Source organism: Plectropomus leopardus, chromosome 14 (assembly GCF_026936395.1).
Source record: "Plectropomus leopardus strain MGB_pleo_1.0 chromosome 14, ASM2693639v1, whole genome shotgun sequence".
Taxonomy (NCBI): Eukaryota; Metazoa; Chordata; class Actinopteri; order Perciformes; family Serranidae; genus Plectropomus; species Plectropomus leopardus.
In genome coordinates this window covers 14,618,504-14,644,359 of record NC_142189.1, presented here as the reverse complement: position 1 = coordinate 14,644,359, position 25,856 = coordinate 14,618,504, and the positions used below count along the sequence as shown (strand labels likewise).

At 40.5% G+C, this 25,856-nt stretch overlaps 1 protein-coding gene across 5 annotated transcripts in view; it reads right to left on the bottom strand.

The window, feature by feature from the left end:
* qkia (QKI, KH domain containing, RNA binding a) overlaps positions 1-25,856 on the bottom strand; it is a 104,025-nt gene that overhangs the window by 40,655 nt on the left and 37,514 nt on the right. For all 5 annotated transcript variants that reach the window (XM_042500784.2, XM_042500783.2, XM_088087222.1 and 2 more), the window contains exons 2-3: positions 25,300-25,442; positions 7,971-8,087 (exon numbers count right to left, since the gene is read on the bottom strand). In XM_042500784.2, the coding sequence (XP_042356718.1) occupies positions 7,971-8,087; positions 25,300-25,442 (260 nt within the window). The remainder of the gene's footprint in view (positions 1-7,970; positions 8,088-25,299; positions 25,443-25,856) is intronic.

Here is a 25,856-nt window from a genome sequence, read left to right as displayed (position 1 = left end):
GCAAAAGGTGACAAAAATACAAGAATGTCTTTTTCTTTCTGACCATTCCCTACCATTTTTGGATGTACTAAAAAAATAAGAGTGGCAGTTCAATCTGTGTGCTCACATGTTACTTTATTGATCCTGTTTGTACCATCAATTCGCCAGACCCCTTCCACATGAAGGTTATATTACAGGGTCAGGCTGGTTCACCCCTGAAGCTGGAGGAGATTCATTGCACTGCTCAAGGACACTTAACACGGCACATATTTGCAGACACAAAGCATTCAATCCTTGGTGTTGTGGCTGAAGGTCAGTCCCACTCAATATACCATGCTGCTGCCTCAAAAGGATTTTGAACGACGTGCCACAGTTTTTTACCGGCAATGCTGCACTTTAACACTCATAAATGAGACTGTTTGCACTGTTTCAGCTCTCCCACTCTGAACAGTCCCTCCTGCTTTGATCCTAAAGTACATTCCCAATTGGGGTCAATGCCACCAAGGCTAAATGCCAGCACACCGAACAGGTGCAGTGGGGACCTGCAGGGGCAGGGAAGGACAAGAGAGAGCAGGAGAGGAATGATAATGACACAGAAATCTGAAATAAAATATTAAGTATTAAACAGAACAAACCACAGCCTTCTCAAATTCTTTATAACTGACTTTTCCAGTAAAACAGAGTGCCTTCAAATACTGAAAGATTAATTAATTTTGAGAAAGGAAGTAAAGCATGACTTAATTAATGTGTGATGATTTCAGTCTACTCCTGTGATTGCTTTGGGTTAAATCTCTTTTTAATATAATAAAGCGCTATATCAAATGTCTAAATCTAAAAGGACAAAAAGGACAGATTGAGAGCTACACAGGTCGAACAGGTCACCTAAATGTCAGGGTCCCTTGATCAGTGTGAAAAAAGGAACCGTACTGCAACACCCCTAAAAAGAGGAAATTACACAATCAGATAAAGGCAATAGCACTGATAATCTTGTTACAATGCAATGTTCTGCTGGTAAACCTTGAGTCCTGGCATTATTGTAGATGCTAATTGACATTCAAAACATTGTTGCAGACCAACTACAACCTCATAGCAGTGGCACTTTTTGATGGCACAAAAACTAAATAGGAATGGCTTGAGGAATATGACAAAGAGCTCAAGGTGTTTACTTGGTCTTTAAATTCCCCAGATCCTGATCAACTGAGCATCCGTGGGACATGTTAGTATTCCATCTTGCAATCTACAAGACTCAACACCACCAATAGCCTGCTGCCGCACACCACGGGACACCTCCAGAGGTCCGGTGACTATGCATCCAGCAGGTCTGAGGCTCAAAAGACTTGGCTCTAAACTGTTCAGGCATGATGCTCGATCAGATTGGGATAAGGAGAATTTGGAGGTCATGTCTACTCTTTGTCATAGTTACCAAGCCATTCCTGAGCAGGTTTTGCAGTGTTGCATGGTGCATTTGTCTTCTGGGGTAGCCACTGTCATTTGGGAGCACCTGCTAGGAGGAGGTGTACTTGGTCTTCGACTGTGTTTGGGTGGTGGTGCGCGTCAAGTGGCTTCTACATATATGCCAGAACCCACGGCTTCCCAGCAGAACTTTGCATTGTCACAAGATGATAATGTTATTCACTTCACCAGAGGTTTATTAAATGTTGTGACTGATCAGAGTATAGTAATTGTAGCTCCAGTAAACAATCGTGCAGGGGACACTACACCTTGTGCTGTTTGCTGTCTATATCCTTCACCATCTCCTTCTCTCAAAGTCATTTCCAGCCATTAATCTCAAGGCATCAAAAGGAACACCTGGACTTCACTCTGCCTTTCTTATCAGCACAATAGCTCCCTTTAAACTCTTAATAAAGAAGAAACTAGCTTTTAGCTGCACTTGGGTCAGGTAATCAGAACACAGGAGATGAGAAAAAAACAGGTCAGCCTAAACTTTAAACAAAACAAGTGGGCATGCTGCAGTGCCAACAGGCCAATCAAGTTTAACATATTGATTGGCAATGTCACACATTAGTTCTTAAGCAATGAAATGTGGGCACTGTGGTGTGGCACTGTCTATTTGCTGGCAACACTTAGTCCGAGCCTCAGGCCTATTCTGTTCTGCCAGTGGCTGTGCTGATACCACAGTTTCAGTCATTATGAGCAGGGAGAATCAGCATAAAAAAGCTGGTCAGATGAAATTTATTTATTATAGAGCACATCTCAAAGTGCAAGTGTGAAAGGACACTTAGTTTGGCTCAAAGTAAAACAGCTGTCTGTGATGCTAACTGTAATCTCACACTGTGTCATAGCCAAAATAGAATTAGGGAATTGTTTTTGCAAAAGGTAGGGAAATCCCTATTCTACTCATGCAATGGTCGATATAAAGCACCTGTAATTTAATTGCTGTTGTTCCTGCTGTTGTTTTGCATTAAGCATGACTGTAAGAGTGAAAACCAGGGGGACTCGAGCTGCCACGTTAGATGAAAGTTTGATTGGAATAAGGCTCCAGGAGGAGTCATTTTTCCTTTCAACTGTTTAGACAAATAATGACAATAAATTCATATTTGGTCTAGTTTGATCAGGGTGTGAAGTGCACACCTGGGACAGGTTATTATCCTACGTTGTCTCTCCTGTCTCCCATTATTGGAGCTGAAGATCAAGTCTCATCCACACACACAGGTGGGTTTAGTGATTTCAGCATTTTGATATTGTGATTATGGCTGCCATTTAAAACAGTGTTCCGACAGAAATAAATTCTATGTGTGTGGCGTTATCTGACACCTGGGGATGGGAGTTTTCCTTCGTGATCATTTTGTGTCCTTTCTGAAATCTGAGTTTTTTGCAGGTCTGTGAACATAATCATAACTTTTCATGACTGTATTGTTTTTTTGTTTATTTTTTTGTTTGGGTGTGGTCGGCTAGACCAAGGCTGATCAGATTACATCAAAGGATTAGAGGAACTGCTACTGCAGAGATGAGTGAAAGCAAGCTTTTTTCTGCTGCTGTTATATAGATAAAACCCAGCACTGAGTCGTGGTTTCCATGGGAATGCGGCCCTTTTCATCGAAAGTACACTGGAAAAACAACAGAAAACACTAAAACTGTATGATTTAAAAAACATTTCAGTTTCACTTTTACTGAGCTTGGCACTCTCTTTCTCTGTCTGTGCCCAAAGTACACTGCCACAAGAGCGAGAGAGATGTAGCTCCAAAACTAGAAAATCCTCATGTGTCAGTGGATGCTAACGTTGTAGTGGCACACCATAAAGAAATGAATGTGTGGGAAACTTGGCAATACATAAATGATAAATATTCATGGTACATTCTCTCTTCATATTCTAGGACAGATATGCACTACTGCTACTACAACATTTTTAAAAATTCACAACTCTTTAAATCTTGACTACTTGAATGCTTTGTGTCTGCACTTGGTTTTAAATGCCAACAAACTTATGTCTTTAGTTTGTCTTCAAATTGCAAAGTTCAAACGTGTTCAATAGTGAGTAGTGAGACTTGTGTTGAAAATACAGTAGTAGTACTAAAAACATTGTTTTAATATTAACAGAAAATTTAGAATAAAAGAAAGCCTCCATGGGAAAATGCATTGTCTGGCAGTGGCTCACAAAGCAAAAGCTAGCTTAAGGAAAGATCGGGATATTCAGTGAAGCAGGCTTAAATAGTACTTTGATTGAATTAAATGACGATCAAAAAAATTTGCATTATAATAAACAATCAAAGGAAATCCACATATAAAATATGACAAAAAATGACTCAACTCTGTATCAGTACATACTCAGTATTAAAATATGTGAAAGGGATGGAAAGAGGAGTGAAAAAAAGTGATCGGGGACAGGACTTCCCTAATTATAACCATTATATTTGTTAAGTACCACATTATTCTTTTCACCTGCTTCTTTCCTCCTCATTGTCTACTTGATCTGCTTTTCTTCTCTCACCATTGTTCTTTATTTCACTCTGTCTCCCTCTCTCCCCCAGTCTCTGCTCGCCTCTCTCCCACTGCATAGCTCCAGTGAGCCGACTCCCCGCCAGGCAGTGCGGCCCAGGAGGGAGCAACCAGCTGAATTATTGAGAGCATAAAAACGCTGCCGCTAATGGATCCTGAATAAACACACTGGCTAAGCTGCTCCCGCGGCTTCCTCTGCTGCCACAGGGCATCAAGCTGAAATACTGAGGTTGAGGACGCAGCGACTGGAGGCGACGGCTGAGGCTTTGTCTGGGGCTGACACAGTTATGACACCCTGGCCATCCAAAAGCTGTAGTGATTCTTGTGATTTATTGACAGTGGAGACAGCGGAGGATGTAAAAAGTGGCAGACCATTGGGTGTCTTTTTCATGATCTTTTCCCCAGCTTAACCTATTGAAACCGTAAATATCTAAAGCAGACACCAGTGTGGTATCAGGGAACGGACAAAAAGTTAGAGAGTAACAAAAGAGTATTTTCAGTGGAGGACAGTTAAGAACATAAAGCCTTGTGTAGAAAGCTGACAATCATTTAAAGAAGTATTTCGCCTATATAAATACAGTCCTCACATAAAACTAGGCCGTCTCTGCAGTGCAAAGATGCAAAAACTTTTGAAATTGGTGCTACATGACCAGAGAAAAACAGATAAGAATGACACTTTTGCTCACGAGGTAGAAAACCTACAACTACCATAATGCTTCACACCTGCTCATGGGTGACATAATGTGAACTTATCCGTGTGAAACAATGGCAGCCGGCCAGATCTAGTATTACAGTTAAAGAGTAAGCTAAAAACATTCTGTTTTTTTCATTCTGAAAACATTTGAGGTGAGAAATATGCAACACAGTGACAGGTCCTTGGTTTATATTTGATCAGCGCTGCTTAGTTTTACTGTTTGATCTCTGTTTTTTTGGCTTCCGTTTTCACTGTGCAGGGAGCAGTGTGCACTTCCTGTTAACAAACTCTCACCTTTTCAGCAAAACAGGCATTGAAGTGCATTTCTGAAAACATTTTGGGTGAGAAATAGGCAGTGAGTTCTCTCGATTGGCTGTATGCTCTTTGAGGCGGCGGCTGGCAATAAAAAAATGCGGAAGTACAGCCTGCAGTCCAAGCAACAACCTGAGAGCCAGGAAAACGGCTCCAAATTACTTAATTTACGCTATATTTTGTTTTGGGGGGGATATCTAGGCACTGGTTAGATGGAGGAAACCACAGTGGCAAAATATGTAGCATGAATAAATCCACAGTTCATCTACACATACTGCCAATATTGTTTTGATACAAAGCTGGATGAAAATCAGCAAAGTATCCCTTTAACAATACAGATGTGTGCTCAAAACCTTGTCTGCCACCTTTAAAAAAAATCCCATTTACTTCTTACCTTCTATAAATAACTAGCCAGGACCATATAAAAAACATTTTAAATACTGGGTTATTCCATTGCCTCAAACCAAAACACTGAGTGAAGGAGTGACCCTGCTGACTTTTTTTTTTTTTTTTTTTGTATAAATGTTTTACTTTATTAGGCTTCTGTTAGAGTAGTAATTGCCCAAGTCCTGCCCAAACAAACTGGCACACGACATTACATTTTCAGATGGTGAGAGATTATGAAGGTAATCACAGTGTCATGTAATGAGCTAAGAGAAACTTCTTAAGTGTGTGCATGTGCGTGTGTGTGAGTTCGTACATGCTCGAGCGCGTTCCCTCCCGTTTAAACTACTTCTGGATCTAATTCCAAAGAAAGAACCATAGCAGAGCATCTTCATCTTGTTCTGTGATAATGAACACACTCCGAGGGAAACAAGAGGAAGAGATAGAAATTAAAATATGAATTGAGGAGCCATAAAAAAAGAAAGAGGGAAGAAAACGTTGGCCCTGCAGCACACTGGAGCTTCTAAGATTATGACTCAGCTGAAAATCTGTGTACATTTGTGTGTATGAATCCTGTTTCTGTTACTATGCACTGCGGAGTGTGTGTGTGTCTATGCAGAGAAGGTGATTCCCATACGAAGAAGGATGAAATACACTCCTTCTGACTTATGTAAATGCATATAGCACCGCTGCCTGGCAAATCAGAGCAACTGGGAGGTAAAGAAAAAAAAGGAAAAGAGGGAGAGATTTAAAAAACAAAGATGCTCCTCTGCAAAAGTGTCACTCAGTGAAGAAGAAAAACAAAACAAAACAGAAAAAACAGCCAAAAGCAGCCATTATAACACGACTGAAGCCCATGGGCAATACATGCACAGATGCTTGACATACCGCGATTTTTAAAACTGTCAATTTGTCCTCGCGGTAACTTCAAAGTACATCATCAAATCTGATCTGACACACTTTGGAGTCCCTTGGGGATGCATGCAAGTTGCTGTTGCTGTAGCATTCAAAGTTTAGGTTTTCATTGTTTAATTATCTGCTTTGGCTGATGTATGGTGCATCAAAATTCAATATGGAGACAGCTGAAATATGCCTAGAGTCAAATTTGCAAGCTTAAAGGAGAAACTACTGCAAGACTGATTGGACAATGGGCCGATGCAGGACAGCTAAACATGGCCAAACACACTTTCATCACATGGTTTGCTTTTATTTTATTATCTGTTCTGTACAAATGACAACAATTGCACGTCTGTCCGTCCTAGAAGAGCGACCCCGGTTCCTATATCCACTTTTTCAAATGTTGTGTTGTGGCTACTTAAAGCCAAAATATATTTTGCAAAATTTGCAGAGACATTACAATACCATTTTTGTCTCCCCGATATTGATGCCAAAGCCTCAATTAAAAAACATTAACAGCTGTATGCTACTAAATCTGAAACTTAGGTCTTGCATGCTGTACAGATTGCCTTCTTACTGGTGGGACTTACCAGTGTAAAATACTTTTAGTATAAGGGGTTGGCAAAATTAAATAAGACTGTATAGTATGGTGATATAATATTGTATTGATACAAGGTCGCTAAATTTACTTATTTATTTTTAATTTTAGAAATGATTAATATTACAAATACAAATTAAACTTATGGTAGTCTAAAAGAATAAAATATCCTCCTCAGTCCACTAAATACATTTTGCTGCAATAATATGGTTGAAGTGAGATGAATAGATTGAATACTTTATCTAGTATAACAGATGCTGATGAAGTTTTCCTTTTGGAAAATAATTCGCAGCTGAAAGAAGGCAATAAATCACAATATGTTGCGATACATGATACTGATGGCAGTAATGCTGTATTGTGACTCAAGCATTGTGATAAAATTCTATTGTTGGGCCTCAAGTGATTCCCACTTCTAGCTAATATTGCTGACATTTTGCTAACTGCGAAAATAATTTAGTGGATTTTTTTTCGTTCCTCTAAAACAGCATGTAAACTTGTGTAACTTTGTTGTTTTTTTTCTGAAAGTTTACTAATAAATAATGTCATTTTAAGCCAGTAATTAGACTAGAATACTCACCAATACCATTTTTTGATACTGGAACTGGTATCAGAAAAACTCTAAAAAAAAAAAAAAAATTTGTGTGACTGCAGATACTGCAAAGAGTTTTTGTCTAAGCTCACTCCTTGGGTCTCAGGACATGTAGACACACAACATTAACCTTTTAAGTCTCCAACCTCAGCTCAGTAGGTCCAGAAATAGAGGCTGCCTCTGGCCTTAGCCGTCTGCTTTACTACTCCCTCCTGTACTTTCCACTGCACAGCGTTTTGCAAACAGCCCTATCAGATGTCAGAATGCAGCCACCAGGCATCCACTGAGCGTGTCTGCCTCATGTCTCTACGGGGCTAGTGGGATGTTTTTTGCGTGACAGCAATCCTAGCAAGCTTCACATTATTGTGAAATATCTCAAGACAGAAGATGAATCCTCGTGGAGGAAAAAAGAGGGTGAGATTTAGTGCTGTCCTCATTGGCAAAATACATGAAGGACTTTTTTTTTTTGCTTGTGTGAGTTGAATTTACTAAGTAACAATTTTATCAGGAGATAAAACACATCAAACACACTGGGCCCTCTGCCATGCTGATGAGCTTACCTTCTTCTTGTCTCTCATGGAGCTCTTGCCTCGCACCATGATTTTGCATCCCGTCTCTGCTTCCAACTGTTTGGCTGTGAGTCCCCGAGGGCCAAGGATTCTCCCCACAAAGTTATACTGCAGATACAGAGAGAGAAATAAACCGGTGAGTCTATGGATGAATAGAAAGTGATATATGACTTTACACCAGGACATCTGTATATAAAATCAGACCACAATGGAAAAAATACTTTAAAAGTAGTTAAAAAGTATATCAAGGGCTGAACTCAAATGGTAAAGATCATCTGAACATGGGACAACAGGCGCATTATGACCATATGCACAAAGACAGACACATGGATTCCACTTTCCATGAGCTTCCAGAGAGCATGACATCAGCTTGCTGGATATCGAGTCTCTGCTGCCACGACTACACACATCAAATCTACTACATCTGTGTGTCACAGTCTGCCTCTCCAGCACAAAGAGAAGGTGGCCCCCCATTAGCCACTGTTTCTCCTGCAGCATTGCCAAATTAGCTTCACTGGATGCTTTTTACTCTCCTCATGAGGTGGTGGCACTACAGAGTAGAATAAGTGGCATACAAGTTTCCCACACATTATCATGGACAAAATTTCAAAACTTTTTCATGACTTTTCGGGGACACAAAATATTTCTTTTCTTGACCCACTTGCGTTGCATTTTTAAAACATAAAACATTTAAATTCTGTTCACACGTTACTTCTCGCATGATGTGTTCAAGGACCATTGTAAATTTGGAAACCCAACAATAATTTCTGTTTTTACAGTTTCTGGCTGTGATAAATGGTGTCATTCTGGCGATTTGTAAAGAAAACAAATAAAAATTGCCAAAAAGGTTTAACGTAAATTAAAAAAAGAGAAAGAAGAGAAGAGAGATAAAGAGAGAGAAAGAGAAATAAAATTGACGAAACTTTTTTAGTTTAGAGAACATGCCTACCAAATCTGTTTTCTTTAAAAAAAAAAAAAACAAACCAAAAAAACCCACACACACAAACAAAACAGTTTTTAAGTTTTCTTAAAAAAATTGCAAAAAATAAAATAAAATCACCAACATTTTTTGAAAGAACACATGAATATTTTCTCAATATATTTAAAAATCTGCAGGAAAATATAGGGAAAATACAGCCATTTACAGTTGTATGCCCCTTCCCTGAGCCAAAAGTGCTTAAAAATTATTTGACATGCCTAGTGGGCAGATATGAAGGGAGAGACAGAACACAATGTCACACGTCGAGGCAAATTAAAGCTAAAGAAAATAAATTCACCATTATGTTACAATCAATGTCATTTGATTTATTACACAGAATGATTTTTTCGTTCCATGACTTTTCCAGGCCTGGAAAATGTGTATCCAATATTCCATGAGTTTTTTAGGTTTTTTTTAAAGGCCATGGGAACCCTGGATATATTACCAAGGAAGAAGACTGTGCAATTCTTTCACAGGCTTTCTAATAGATTAATTTTAGGATTTTTTTCCTGCCTTGCTTGATTCCCAACCACAGGCTACACTGGGGTGGGCTTGCACTTGCTTCATCATCCCCACTAGATGTCAAAATAGCCCCCCAACAGAAAATAGAAAATTAGTCTGGGTGGGAATGGTGGGGAGAAAACAAGGGGAAAATGGAATAAGGTGATGAGGGGGAGGTGAGCTCTGAGGTGAGGTAGTGTGCTTGACACAGTTCTCTTATCAAGGCCCCCTTTCACTGGTGAGTGGCTTTGGAGCTTTGTACCAAAAGGAAACGCATTTACCGACGTAATCCTCTCCACTTGAAACTGGCTTCCAACGGGATAAAGGGAAAATGTGTTGAAATAATCCAACACAATTTTCAGCCAAAATAAAAACAGAAGGAAAGGAGGAGAGCTGGAAGAGAGGGGGAGCACAGTGACGCATTCAGGGGTAAACAAACCCCCACAGTTTGAACAGTGCACACAGCGGCTGGTGGAGAGCATGATGGGTAAGAATCTCTGACACTATTAAAATGGGATATTTTTGGGAGCAAAATTTCCAAACCTGAAATATTCAAATGCTCGCTGGCACGGTGGAAGGCTTTCCCTGACAATGAGAAGCACAACTGTTCGTCTCTTTAAGTGTTACAATGAGTCGTGACACCGCTGCATTAAATTCTTAAACGCAGTCACATCCCCTTACGCACTCCACCGCACCGATGCCTCTACAAAATCCAAAAGGCCATCAGAGAAGTCACATTTAATTACAGAGGGATTACAAATTCAACGTGATGTTGGTGTATTTCCCCTTAACTACGTAAACAAACACTTGTGAGGACAGTAAAAAAATCCAGGCTGTTGTTTCCCTTGTCCCCGTCACTGGTCTTGCCTGCAACCGTAGCCTGTCTCAGGCAGGAAAGACACACCCTGTGGCTGCAGAGATGCTGGCGTCCCTGCTGGATGATCATAGCATGCAGCTACACAGGCTTTCTGCGTGTGTGTCTCTGTCACAAGGCAACTGTCTGTTTGGTTAACTCGAATCAAGAAAACTGGTGCAGGGGCTATTTGTGAGTGTGTGCCTACTGAGGGATGTACCTGTCCTCAGAGGTCAGCCACCAACCATGCACGGTGGCCTGTTTCTGACTCGAATGCACAAACACACACACAGACACACAAAGACACACACACAGACACACAGCCTCAAGGAGCACAGGAGAGAGCTGTCTGTCTGCATCACAGCACCCATTGTAGACAAGGGTGAACCCCAAGCTGTGGGCATTATGGTGCTGCTGTGTGTTCCTGCACAACACACACAGCCTCCAAACTATTACGCAAAAGCTACAGTGGCAATATCCTGGGTGTTGTTTTACAGCACATCCCGCTAGCAACTGCAGAACCATATTTGAAAAATGCTAGCTGTCATTTGGCACACACAAAATGTACACCTACAAGTTTTAAAGGAGCAGTGTGTAACATTTAGTGGGATTTAGTGGAATCTAACAGTGAGGGCTGCAGTTTGCAGCCAGCTTATACTTCTCCCGGTTATAATCCCTTCAGTGTTTGGGGGGGGGGTTTGTACCGGGAGCTGAATTATTTGCAGAGGTCTCCTCCTCTCCAAAATAAAAAGAGAAAATGATTAAAATCAGTAAAAGCAGTGAATAAAGCTGTTCACTTTACCAATCAATGTTTCTCTAATGCTGTTAGACATGTTGGATACAGTCAGTTAGCCCAGCACCTGCTAATGTGTGCTCACCCTTTTCATCTGATAACTTAAAATCTAAGCTTTCAGGTGATTTTTAACGGGAGTCGGATTATCCGCAGAGGTCTCTTCCTTGTCAAAACATACACACCAGATGATTTAAACAAAAACAAAAAACACTGAAAAAAACAGTTTCAAGTAAAAAAAAAAAAAAATCTGTCTTTTTCTGACACTGTAGAAACACAGTAGAAACATGGCAGACGTTGTGGATGAGGACCTGCTCCCTATGTAGATATAAATGAGTGATATAAATGATATAAATGAGTCTAAGGTAACATGCACACAACCATTCTTATTTTCAAATTATTCTACAGTAAAGAAAAGTGATTTTATTACATTATATTCCATTTCCAATAAATCCCCCTAAATCCTACATGCTGGACCTTTAAAAAGTTTCAATATTTTTCCATGCAGGTTGGACATGTGACAGTTCCCAACCAGCCTAACAGGCTATAATCCATCAGTCCAGATCCCATCTGATTTCTTCACCATGAATATTTGAAATACATACAGTAGCTGAATTACAGAAATAATATAACAGAGAAGAGCAGGGGAACAAGTATATCTGATCCAAAATATGATGCGGTCGCTTGTTGGAAAATCCAAAAACGACACAGAAGGAGCATTTAACATTTTATCTCTGGCCTTCTGTCACTAATACCACCCTCTTTCTGACAGTGGAATGTGTAGCTCTGTGGACATGAATATGTTGATGACAATTGCGCTTGACAGCGAGCAGGGGCCTGATGGAGGAAAGCTGAGAGAAATAAAAAGAGAAAAGGTTAGGGAGATGATGACATGAGAGCAGAGGGGGAAAACAGTCACGAATGTCTCGTATTTCCAGTACAGGGAGGGCTATTAAGAGCACAGAGGGCCAATGCTGTTGCTACATTCTCATAGTTTACTCTCTCTATATGTGGTACTGAAATTCATCGAGAGGTCGCTCAGGGATAAAGGATTAGAGAGGGCTGTTACGTGTGTGGCTCAGGTTTTACAACCATGCCCCCCACGGAGTTAGAGCTTGTGGGTAAAGGCTAGTGCACCAGTGTCTGCACCAGTGTCAGATGTGTTTCAATGACACAGAGGTATGTGCACAAACTCGCACATGCGTGTGGGCGGGGGGTACGGCACAGAGCAGATGTCGTGTCTGGCCAAGCAGCCCGCACAAGTTTCACCCGCAAACGTCACTCAAGAAAAAGTTCAACACAAACACACATCAAATGTTTGCGTTTTAAGCATCTCACCACAATCTGGCAATAACAAGAAATCATCTTAATAAAACCTTGCAATTCAAAGTGTAACTCAGTAAATAAAAATGATGCCAAAATCATCTCAGCGATGGAATAAAGCTCAATGTTTACACTGCAGAGGATAGCTCTCTCTGCTCCCTCGGTCCCCGCTCTGCACTGATGGTTCGACATTCTTCTCGAGGATGTTGATACACTGTTAGAAAAGGTGACCTCCATTTTAAGCAACTGGAATGCAGAGACAATGGAAAGCCAAGCGGGCGAGTTATCAGTGGGGAGCAGGGGCCATTGAGCCTGCCAGGAACTCCACTCAGTACAGCCAGAGGAGTAGGATGGATACAGTGCCCTCAGTGCCAAATACACTATCCGCTCTTCACCTCCTCTTGCTAAACTATCTAGCCTCCTCCGCACCTATACTAAAAAAAGCAAGTTTTCATCTTCTATATTCCTGCTGTTACATCAACTCCACTGGCACCCCAGACTGAAGTCTTTTTTTAAAGTAATGTCTGGGAACCACCTCGGCTTTCTGTCTGGATTTTCAAAAGCTCTGCACCCTCTAGGACACTGGCTCCCAGTTGGTGGGTCGTGGTCTGAAGTAGGTAGTGGGTCCATTCTGAATGGATGACAAGTGTCTCATGAACGTGTCAAGTTTGTAAAAAAAAAAAAACAACAACTTCATTCTGTTTTGAAGTGCAGACCACCGGACTCTGATAAGGGCATCATCTATCATGCCAACCTGTTTTTTCCAGTACAACAACTATTTTACTGTTGTTGGCATTTTTTAACCTATTAACATGTTGCGCCTTTGCGGCATGACTGATCTTGAAGCAATAATTTTGCTTTTCTGGTTGTGGTGTTATTTATGGGTTAAGTTTTGAGTAAGTATTCTTGCAAAATGTTTTAATTTAGTGTCTCTAAGTCCACGGGTTGTTTACATTTTGTGAAACAGAATATAATAATAATAATAATAGCGAAGTTGAGGTAAGTTGTAACGACTCAACTTCTCTTCTCAAATTCGGTTAACTTAAAAATTGAAGTCAGCGCGGACACTAACTTTTTTAAGTTAAAGCAAATAGTTTATTTTTACAGTGTAAGGTGAAATCTGGACCCTGTGGCTGAAGCACAACTGCTCTCTGAGCCCTTAAGGCAGCCACAATTCATGGGGAAATTTGCTGAAATTTAACAGGCTTTTAAGAATAGAAAATAAATATATATATACAAAAAAAAGGTCTAAGTAAAATTGTGATGTTTATAATCAATGGTTATGTTTCTCACCACTGCTGCCTAATCCCCCAAAGACTTAAAATAGAGAGCAATAGCCCATTCTGCACTGAACAAAACAACTGAAAAAAAAGAAGTATGTCTACCAGCTCTGTTTAATCAGGCGCTACTGTCAGCACCCATCTGGTGAACAGAACACATGCATAAACTATGTGTTCTGCTGACTAGGAAACTCTTTTTCTCTTTGCTGCACTCTTATTTCCTCTGCTCATTTACAGAATTAGGAGATTACTGACATTGGGACCTTTGGTGGACAAACTCTTTTTCCCCTCACTCCTCTGTTTCAGTCTCATTTTATCTCAATTTTTCAAACACACAAATACAGCAAAACGCATACAGTGTATACAAACATAGTTTGTGTGCAAACAGAAAGACAGACAGACATGCACACACTTGCACATACACACAAAGCCCCCTTCAGGACAAGGGCTTACACTGACATTAAAGGGCCTTTGTTTAGCCCCAGTTATCGCTACTCCACAGGCGGGTTATGCTGTGAGCATATCTACGTCTACGCCACTGTGTGTTTATGAGCGCGGGCGTGTGTGTGTGATACCACAATGTATGGAGTGAACTCTTGCAGACACCCCTCAGCACTCAGAGCTGATTGTCGCATGGGTTAGCGTGTGTTTGTTTTTTTGTGTGAACAACTGAGAAACAACAGCAGTTTCACCAACAATGCTCAGGGAAGCAGAACAATTGTGCCTTTGACGGCGTTTGTTTGTGGTGGTGGGGAGACAGGAAATGAGATCATGCTGAGGGGCTCTGGCTGTGTGCGCGCAGAGCTTATCGAAGAGCTGGGCCAGGCCGGGAGGAGAATACCAATCACTTATTAGCTGGCTTCACTGGGCTTATGGAAATGAGGAACACTTCATTCAGTGCAATGTATCGAAGCAAGCTGGAATCAGTGGTTTCAACAGACGCCGCCATCTCTCTTCTCGTCAACTTGATTCTAACCCTCCTGTAATGTTACAAGTATCATCGCCAAACAGCTCATACCGAATTAATGGCTAACCATTTATCAAAACACAACTCCCCTTTTCCTCATACCATAGATACTTTCTGCCTAATTTCACTTCAGGTTTCAGTATTTGGAGGCTTCAGAGAGGGCACAGAGTTGAACCGCTCCCTTTTCCTTCCGTGCCTCTTCTCTGTATCCATTCATGGCTTCTGGAAACTGAGCAGACTTCCTTTTCCTCTTTGTCCTAGTACACAGGATCTCGCCCTTCCACTTCGTCATCCTCCCATGTGCATGGGTCGCTCACAGCACAAATCAATGTCTCTCCCTGACTACACACAACCTCCTTAGCCACCAAGTCTTTCATCACTCATTCATCTTTGGTTGGAAATGTTCCATCATTTAATTAATCCACAGGGTTCATACACATTTTTACCAATGAATTTCTGTGACTTTTCTATTTTTAAGACCATACATTATCTGAAAAGACCATAGCTACTCTTGACTGGTTCCTTTTTATTACGACATTGTAGCTTTTTAAAATAAATATTATATTAGAACAGAATTAAAACTGAATAGAACTGAATATTTAAATATATATTGTTTTTTTTAATTCATTTTACTGCTGATTTTTAAAGAAATTTTGACCTCAAAATCTGCATGTTTTCTTTTTTAAAAAAATGCCTTTTTCTCTTTCTATTGTGATTTTTAAAGAAAAAAAAGACAATTTTCTTCTTTGATTTTTAAAAGAAAGCATTTTCACTAAAAGCATTTTCTTTAAAATCACAAAAATTACACCATTTATCACAGCCAGAAACTAAAAAAAACCCTTAGAAATAATTGTTGATTTTCAAATTTCCAACGGCCCTTGAACACATCATGTGTTATTAAGCAGGTTCCATAACATTTCCAACTTTCAGGGTATGTTTAGTTTTCCAAAACTTAGCCAGACCTGAAAATAGCTATTTGTATTTGTATTGTTTTTGTAAAATCAGTGACTTTTTCCAGGTTTTTTTATGCCCATACAAACCCTGAATACATCTTATTTAACTTCTCTTTGATGCCTGATCCCCACTGAAGCTTTACATACTTTTTACACAAAGTAAATGGACAGGAAAGAAGGGAGCAGGAAGGAGCAGACAGGTGCCTAACCTACAGCAGTTTGCACGCTTCATCCACAGGAGGGACAGAGGAGGTGAGACTGGGGCGATGAAGGAGTCAAAATTAGACTTAGATTCCAATGGTGACATTTTCGCCTCAAAGCCCTATAGACTTCAAAGCACTCCATTCAGCACATCCAGCATTTAGCGCCTAATCCATGGCTCCTTTGATAATTCTGTTTGGGTTTATTTTGGGGTTGCAGGCAGGGTGGAAATACAGAGGAGGGGAAGACTGAGAGATGGAAAGCGTAAAGATTGATGTCGGCTGGAAGTTACAGACGTGAGTGAAGGAAGCACAGAGCAAAGTTTGTGAACTTTTAGATAAGCCAGCTGCAGAAAGAAAAAATAATGTGTAGGGAGACGCCAAGTAACATCAGTCTCTCACTCAGGGGGTTCATTCGAGTGCTAGTTAATAACAAGTCAATAGAGGACTGACCTCTGACAGATCTGAGAAAGCTGTTGACAAATGCTAGCCATGCTCTGACACCGCATCTGCAACCCTCTCATCCAGAGGAAGGAAAGAAACGGTATCAGCTTTAGATTCGTCATGTCTGGCCAATACTAAATCCTTTTATTAGAGAATTGCATTAGTTCAAGTCACATCAGCTGACCAGTCATGAGCCATTTCACTGACTCTCCATCATCTTTGGCTCACACGTCAGCTGACTGGCAATGAACTGACTAGTAACAGCCAATCACATTCATACAGGTGAACAAGAAGGCCTTTCAAACCTGACACCTGTCTCCACTATTTAGCTGGCACTCTCATGCCAGTACGTCATGTTCAACTGTAAAGTAACATACCTCTATAAACGCACAACTCTTTAATATCCAAATAGAACAGCCTTGTCAAAAATGTGTTTATGTAAAAAAAAATCAGCAACATTAGTAAAAAAAAAAATTAAAAAAAAATCACAAAATCCTAATTCTCATGTCTGAGCATTTTAGGACTTTTTTAAAAGATTTATTTAAGACATTTTAATGCCAATTAAAGCCTTATTTTTTAGATTAAATCATTCAATATGTTTTATGGCTTTTCACGGATCAACGGGAACCCAGGTTAAAACTTTCCTCTTCTTCTTATTATTATCATTATTATTATTATTATTGGCAGTAGTGGTAGTAGTAGTAGTAGTAGTAGTGGTATTAGTGTTGGTCTAAAAAATCATGTTTCAGTGGGATCTGGTTTGTGCACACAGATACTGTATGGGCTGATACTAAATCTTTCCTGGTGCAAACTTTGATATCTTTGGTAAACTTGGATCCTTTGTCCTTCACTCTGTTTTTACCTCCCTCTGACTCTTAGCTGAATGACTGCAGAGACGAACAGGCCAAGGAAGCACTAAACACCTTCCACTTACTGTATACAAGCCCAAGTTGGTAATATGCAAGTAATTACAGCATTAGTGCAGTTATAAATACACATCTAACAGCTTACACTGCTGCCCTTCATCATGTTAACTGACTACAACAAATAGAGTCCTCTCTGTTTAAATTATCATTGTAATTACCTTCCTCATCAAACAGCTAACCAGAAAACCATCCGTTCATCAAATTATCATCATCATGCATGGCTGGCTAGCTAGAGATATCAAAATCCTCCACTCTGCTGTTCTATCAGTGAGGTGAGGTGAGGTGTGGGGTGGTACATTTCCAGGACTCATAATGACTTAAGGGGGTCAGAAGGATATCAGGAGCTGGCATGATAAGTGATGACACCCTCATGGGAACAAGCTTAATGACTTCCCTGTGCAGGGAACTGGCTGGTTTGGTCCGGGCTATTTTACTGCAGTGAAACAGAAAGGTCCAGGACATCCTGACTGCTCAAATCACCAGAGTCTCTTTTTTTGGGTTTTCTCAACTCTCTGTGAATTGCAGAGGGGTGACGCATCACCAGGCGATAAAGGAGTTTTCTTCACTCTCCAAAACTAATGCACGCACACACACACACGCACACACACACACACACACACACACACACACACACACACACACACACACACACACACACACACTCGCGGCATGTTGTGGTACTATAAACTTATCAAAACTATTTGAGGGAATTAAACAACAGTGCGTCATACCTAAATAAATTAATAACGTCACATTAAGATTCACTGAATGGCAAACAAAATTTAATCCTAAGTGTTTGCAATTAAGAATACAAATATACTCAGATTTAATTATTTATTTTGAATTATCACTGCATGAGTGTTAGTGGTTAATGAATAAAATTTAATTTTTGAGCAAATACTTCATACTAGCTTTTATTATCAGTTTTTACTAAGCTATTCATATACACTTTTTTCTTTTTCTGTTTTAATGACCTGATTTTCATCCTGTAAGCATCTTGTACTTATAGATAGGCACCATTTCAACTTTTAAATGTGTGAGACAGCGCTTTACATAAGCACTAGCTGCTGGCCAGACAGCCGGCTTCTCACTGAAGTCCAGTCTGTTAGTTTATTACATACATTATTTTGTTCTATTAAAATAGTTTTGATTAACCAATTGTGATTCCCCAATGCATGTGCATTTTATGACTTGTAACCTGCGCTTCAAAACAATGTGAGCGTGATAATGGAGAACAGTGAGTCATCTTCGGTGTTTTGCAAATATTAGCAAAAATAATTGCTGACAAAACAAATTAAGAACTGCATTGCACAGGAGACATCCTCCTTGGAAAACACCAAAAATCACCAGTGGCTGCAACACCTGCAATGTGGCAGTCAGCAAAGAAAAATCCAGTGAAAGTGCAGTATTTTCCATATACGACACACAGGTGTTTATGGGCTTAATAAATGAATGTATTAATAATTGATCTATATTTATGTTGCGCTTTGAACAGCAGAGCCATCTTTGAGAAGCACAGCGAAAACAAACTTAAAAAAGGCAATCTTGTAAAAGTCACAGGCCTTTGTCAAATGAGGGAATTACAGGCTGTGCATCATGCTGTCATTTTACAACTTAAATTGTCTAAGCACACTTTAAATTTTTGCAACTGACCAATTATGCAAACTAACATCAGATATCCAAATATCTTGTTTTAAAAATAAAATATAATGTAAAGGAAATTCCTATAGTAGTAAATATGTATGCATATACTTCTTTATATTATCCAAGGTTTAACTTTTTGGTTATCCTGTCATTGATATATTTTCTCCTGCTCTGTGTGTAACAACATAAATGTTCAGAGAATCCATTCAGAATTCCTTAAAATTTGCAATAATAAAGGTGAGCGAGTACGACGGAAAAAATGGCATTAGAACGTGCCAATGGCCAACAAATTTAGGCTTTTGCTGTTTTTCTGCAGGGGAGCATGTCCCAGAGCCCACTTACTGGCTACATATCCCCGTGGAAAGCCCTGATGAGACTAGGGAAAGTTTCTTTGAGCTTTAATACACTGATGAACAACAACAGAAGAAAACAATCTCCCGTCTCCGACAACTGAGTGCATAGAGCCATTATTGATCAACCACTCCATGGCTTTTTTTACGTTGGCAAGTCATTTGCAGTGTTCGATTGGATTCATTTGCCTTCAAAACACAGACTAATAACCAAAAAATGTAGGCTTGCAGGGGGATCAAACACATGTTCCGCTGAGGATCTTTAGTTTAGAGGCGACGAGTGGAGCGGAAGAGGGGAAATTGTGGGGGGGGGTTTAAAAGGATTCCATTACTGAGGCAAACAACCTAAAGTACCATGACAACCCCCTAAACACCAGACAAAAACACTAATGCCACAAAAACACCAGCAGCAGAGCTGTATTGCACAGCTGTTTTTTACAAACCTATCCATATAAGTGATCATTCTCTTCTCTCAGGCCTCTTAAGGCTGGCAAGAGGAGTTCAAACTGTCCTGTTTAGCAGTAGCTCGAAGGCTTACGTCCAACTGAGGGTCCCATTTCATCGAGTCAGCACAGCAAAGGTGGCGTCTGAGAGTGCATGTGTGTATTTTCACTCCTAAGCATTTCTTACTATCCAGTGACCTGCCCGCAACCCACCTGGACATTTAACAGTGGGCAAACACAGACACACAGGGAATAAAGTTGAGACAAAGGAGTACTTAAAAGACATGTCACACATTCTATCAGATGCCTGAAGGTCAACGGAAATGACATGCTGAGCTGTCAGTCAGCTGCCTATCAATGTGTGTGTGAGCGTGTGCTCGGGAAGCGGCGCAGCCACAGATAGCATTTAATTGAAGGTTGAAGTTATCAGATAGCCTGCGACTCAGCTGTCAGTCAAGATGCAGTCACTACGGTGACGCTTCACAGCGCTCTGCACCACTGACGACATCGGGAAATGGCTGACTTTGAAGAATCATGAGGGAGTGAGAAAGCAGACAGAGTGATAGAGACACATAAACACATTTACAGACAGATGTGGGGCACACAGGCAAGTACACACAGGCCAGAAGAGGGACACACTTAAGGGAATTAGAGTAGAGGCGTGCTGGCAAGGCAAGTTATTTCGGTAGAATTGACATGCTGCACTGCATCCAGGCACCAGGACAATCTAATTATCTACTGGTAAAACCAGAGCAGGGGACATGTAGGTGAGACATCGAAAGCCCCATTGAGCAAGTGTGACCTCAGCATAAGGATATGGTGGGTAAAGGTAAGTGGGAGTTGTGTTTTTAAATAAAAGTGGAACCTGAGAGGTAGGCAAGTGGATGGCATGTGTCCCAAAATGACAGGGGAAGTGTGGAAAAAAGGAAAAGATGGTGAAATAGTAAGAAGGCTGACAAATCTTCCATGGCAGGTGAGTCGTTGCCATGAACACAAAACAGAGGCTTGGACCATCAATCCCTGCTTTCTTGGAAGAACCTAGAATTGCATCAGCGAGACACACAAACACACAAGCGCACACACATATGCATATGCGTTTTCGATGGGGGAGAATCTGGGAAATCAGACGGAAATGTGAGAAGGGGGAAATATTCCCCAGTCTAATAATCATCATTACAGTTTCCTCCCCTTTTAGCAGTGGGCAGATGGGGATAGGAAGTGACATTTTTCTTCCCTTCCTTCATCAGTTCCTCTCTTGCCTTTCACACTGATCCTACATCATCTCCTCTCTTACTCCAACACTAAATGATTCCAGTCTTTATCCTCCCTGAAAACACTCACTGGATAGAGAGATACTGTAGCCCAGTCTATTTATTTTTCAAACTACTATAGACCAGCTCAGCTCAAGGTGGAAGTCAGTTGTGCACACGGTAACATTTCATCTGCCATTGTGCGCAGTTCAGATAATAAAATCCCAAATTTCATTCCCACTTAACCCAGCAGCTTACAATTACAAAAGGCAGTGAGTGCAGCAGTGAAAACAAAAAGAAGTCAGTAAAAAGATTGCTTGCAAAACTTATTACAAGTTACACTGACAGAATGCAAAAACTTATGGCTTTACAAAAAGGTCGATATAAATCTAAAATGTGCAGAGTGTGCATGCAATTGTGGGTTTGACAACAGTTTCTTTGCACATAAACTGTGTTCCAAACAGGAAAAAATACTCAATTTAGAGCCGCTGCTGATTTCCCTTGGTCCAATCATCACGTCCATATATAACAAAGCTATCTGCCATTTTCCTCTTTTCCTGCAGACCTAATGGCTAAACTTGGAGGAGGGGTGTGCAAGTGTGTACCAAAATAAAGCAGTAAAATGTCCAAGTGAAATATGTGCCACAAATGTGTATTTGCCTCTTCTTGTGCATCCTTGTGTGCATGTTAGTGTGTGTATAAATAAGTGTTGACTAAGGTCATCAGTGAGTCATCTCGGCCACCAGGGGGAAGCCTAATTAATTTAGTAGCCTTCCCGGCAGCTCGTAAACACAATACTGAGTTACAGCCATGCTCTGCGCAGAGCAGCATAGCACATCGAGCAAAGGGAACACAGGGGTCATCCAAGGATGCCACGCTTTTAATAGTCTGTGTGTGTCGGCGAGTGTGGTGGAGAGTCATTCCATGAGTGTCTTTACAGCCACAGGTGGCACCCGCTGCTCCACACATTTTCACAGACCTCCCTCACTCTTCTGTAAAATGTATAAGGCCATTTATGGGGTTAGCACTAACCACCCACACACATGCAACCACACACAATATGCAGTGTTTTCAGTAGTAAAGCAAAGCATAGCAAGGGATCCCACATTACGAGGTAAAGATTTTGTCCTTTTATCTTTAACACTTTGAAACCTGAGCAAATTGGCTAAATTTCTTTCCAAGACATAGGAAGAAGGCAATCACCGACTTCACAAGAAATAAGTAAAAAGTTATGGGAAAAGTATCGAAAGAAAGAAAAGAATGAAAGAAAGAAAGAAAGAAGCACCAAAAAATTACAATTAAAAACAAAAACAGAAAATAGAGCTGAACATATTTTTTCCCCTACATACTTTTAAATATATGATTGTAAGAATAACAGTTTTTCTGTGCTTTTTTCCCTAGTTTTTTTCTGAATATCTCATCTTCTCCCCAGCTTATTTTCGGGCCATTTTCTTGTCACCTTTTACTATTTTTTGCAATACGCAGGACATTTTCTTCCTAAGTTGAACATCAGCTAACTAATCTGTCGACTTGACAGGGTCAGCCTCATCACATTTACATTTTCCCTTTCAGAGTTAAAGATGTTTTGCATATCATTCTTGTTTACTCATAATGTAGAGCATATGTTAATGTGATATACTTATAATGTCAAAAAGTAAGGTTGCACAGGCTAAACTGCACTTTACTATGAAATGCCATAGCAATCATGATGTTTTTTTGTAGAACAATCAATGCTAATGATAATTCAAGCAAAAAAATTAAAGCAATTTGCACACAAAACCAGAAGAACCAAGTGCAAATACACGATTCTTACAGCTAATTAGGAGACAGCGCAAAGACCTGAAGTTCAGGCGCTAGAGACGAAAGGTGACAGACTGTGTTGTGGTTGGTTGATTTAGCTTGAGTTCAGAGGCTGGGCCTGTTCTGAGGGTCAGCTGGAGCTAAGCTGATCCCAGCCAGTCCCTGGTGCCCTTTATCAATTCTGTCAGGGGGAAAATGCAATCCACGCCTGGCTGAGCCTTGCTCAGCTCTACAGTGTCTCTTATCCTTCGTCACCTCCCTCCATTCATTTCCTCACTGCAAGCTGCTGGGATTACGAAGAGAAACGCTGCTCCTCAAGACGTGACACAACCATTCATGTGGGTGCCAAAGATTACCATGAGGACAGGGAGGTGGCTGACTGGCCGCGGTCAAAACCTTACACACACTACATGGCCCTACATATTATAGACACAAACGCAAGTGCCATTCTTCAGACAAAGCTTTTACTGACTTGCCTCTTCAGTCCTCCTCATTTCTCTAAACAGCACGATCACACCATGGTGTGCTATTCTTTTCCAGCTGTGCGTGTGCATGTAAATGTGTATATCTTTCCATCCAAGAAAAGCTGTTTATGCCACAGCTCTAACAAATGCCAAAGTCCAAATCATTTCCATCTCCTTCCAAATGAATATTTATGGAGTTGCACTTTACTTTTCAAGATGCTCCTCCTCACAATCCCCTACTTCTCTCCCTCTCGGCACTAATCTACCACTGAGTCGGCCCATAAACACCCCAGCATGCCATGTTTTTCTGAGACCAAGACCAAATTAGACTGCCATCTGATACAGCTTTAACGGCAGTCCATTAACAACTTGGTATACAGGCTTTGAGTCAAGCAACTGTTGTTTAACAAACTTACAAAAGTCAAGAGTTGTGTGAAAAAAAAGGAGAAGAAAAAAAGACAGAACCAAGAGTGGATCACAAAGGAGTGGGCAAGAATGTGTGACAAAAGAATGAGAGAGACACAGAGAGAGACAGTGAGAGTATGTGCTCGGTGATGACAGATTGCTAAAGTATCGGCAGCTGTCATTCCAGGAATGACACACCACAAAGACGCATGGCCAAAGGCAACAGGACTGACTGTGTGTGTGTGTGTGTGTGTGTGTGTGTGTGTGTGTGTGTGTGTGTGTGTGTGTGTGTGTGTGTATGTGTGTGTGTGTGTGTGCGTGTCCACAGACAGAAATTTTGAGTCTATCACAGCTGCTGATTTAGCTGCTCCTTACAAGACTCAAATAGCCATGGGAAAAGCAAACAGTATTTTCCTATTGACATACTATATCATCAATTTTATGTACTTCTTAACTGTATTTTTCTCAAGACGCCATGGCCCTCATTTATTAATCTAACGTGAAAACCAGTGTATATCCGAGTGCCGAAATCATCTTACGACAGTTTTCATGTGTGTTTCATGAAACATTCTTATCTGGCTGATCACGGCGTAGGATTGACTGGCTGTTGATGAATGCAGCTGTTGAAAACAATCATCATTTACATATCCCGCCCCATTATATTCCAGGTTTAGAGGCATCTCCCTGAGAGTTCACGACATGGAGAAGCATAGTACGGCCAAAAGGAGAAACTGCTCAGAGCTGGAAATGGAAACACAGACGTCCCAGGTCCAATTTAACCAACCGGTTCTGTTTGGCAGCCTGAAAAGTGTAATCAAAGGAAGTCGGAAAAACGCAGTATGAAAAGAAATCAATGCTGCAATCGACAGCGTGGCAGTGGAAAATTGAACTCAAACTGACGTTGCAATATTTCGTTTATACATCTGGGATTTGTACCAACCTATGGACAAGATATATTAATAATATTCAACCACATGTCATATAATATTGATATTGTATAGTATTTTTATAAAAGCTTATAATTCTTATAAATTACGCAGAACGTGGAGCACGTGTCCGTGCGCTTCGGGGCTACTTTCATATGAAGTGGGAACACAAATGCACAACCTGTGTCTGACCCAGACACTGGAAAAGGTTTAATTGGCTAGGCTGCCAGTATTTAGATATTTACACTGCAGCGTTTATTTATTTCTTTTTAATGATAAATGATGTAAACATGCTTTGCCTTGTAAATGTTTATAGAGCTGGGCAGCAGTGTTCAGTCTTCAGTAGGCCTGCAGCTAGTCCCACAGAGCCTGGACACTGCCAGCTGTGAAAACTGCGCAAACTGACATCGGCTATTAAAAAATGTAATATTTTGTCACATTTACTACACATTTTAAACTGACTAATATGTAGCTGCTACTACTCTGATGTCAGTCAGAATATGGTGTAATAACAATTCTCTGACTCAGCCAGATTTACTATGCTACTACACAGCTGACTCAAACTAGTATACACGAGTTGAGACCTGTCTTGAGATGTAATCGTAGCTTTCGCTTACGTCCACATTGATAAATACTGAGCTTTAGGGGGAAATAATTATACGCCCAATTATCTGTTGTACGCTCGTTTGATAAATAAGGGCATATGTGTCTGCTTGTTCCAGTGTAAATATTAAGTCCTAAAATAATTACGGCAAATGTCCTGACATTATTGGCACTGTGATACAGCTGCAACAGTGTGAGGTGTGTAAACCAGCTACTTACATCAGGGTACTCTTTGACAGGCACAAACAGTTTTTCCTGCAGGTGGACAATGGGTCCGATAGGCTCAGGCAGCTCCAGAGGGTGTCTGTCCACAAGGCCATTCACTGTGTCGCTGTACATGTCTTTACGCACTCTGTTAATCTCTGAAACACACAAAAAGGTACACTGTGGTAAGCAAATAGAACACAACAGTACAATCAAACATTTTTTTATTTTGTATTTGATATATCACTGTCATATTGATTTTGACTTCTGGGTAAAGGCTTAATGTAGCGTATAAATCTCTTTGAGGAAAAAAAAGAAAAGAAACACAACAGAAATTTGTCAATTGCCTTGAGTATTGTTTGTCTTTTATAGACAAACAATTGTGTTAGTTTGTTTTTGGAGAGTACTTCACAAAAAAATCATCACAGCCTGCGAGTGTAAAAATATGTGACAGCTGAGCACGGATGCTTCTCAATACCTGCAGGATATAGCATTTTTTCTTCTACGACTAAAAAACTGTGAATGTGTGCTTGTCTGCGAGTTATTCTATATACCAGAGACAAAAGTTAAGC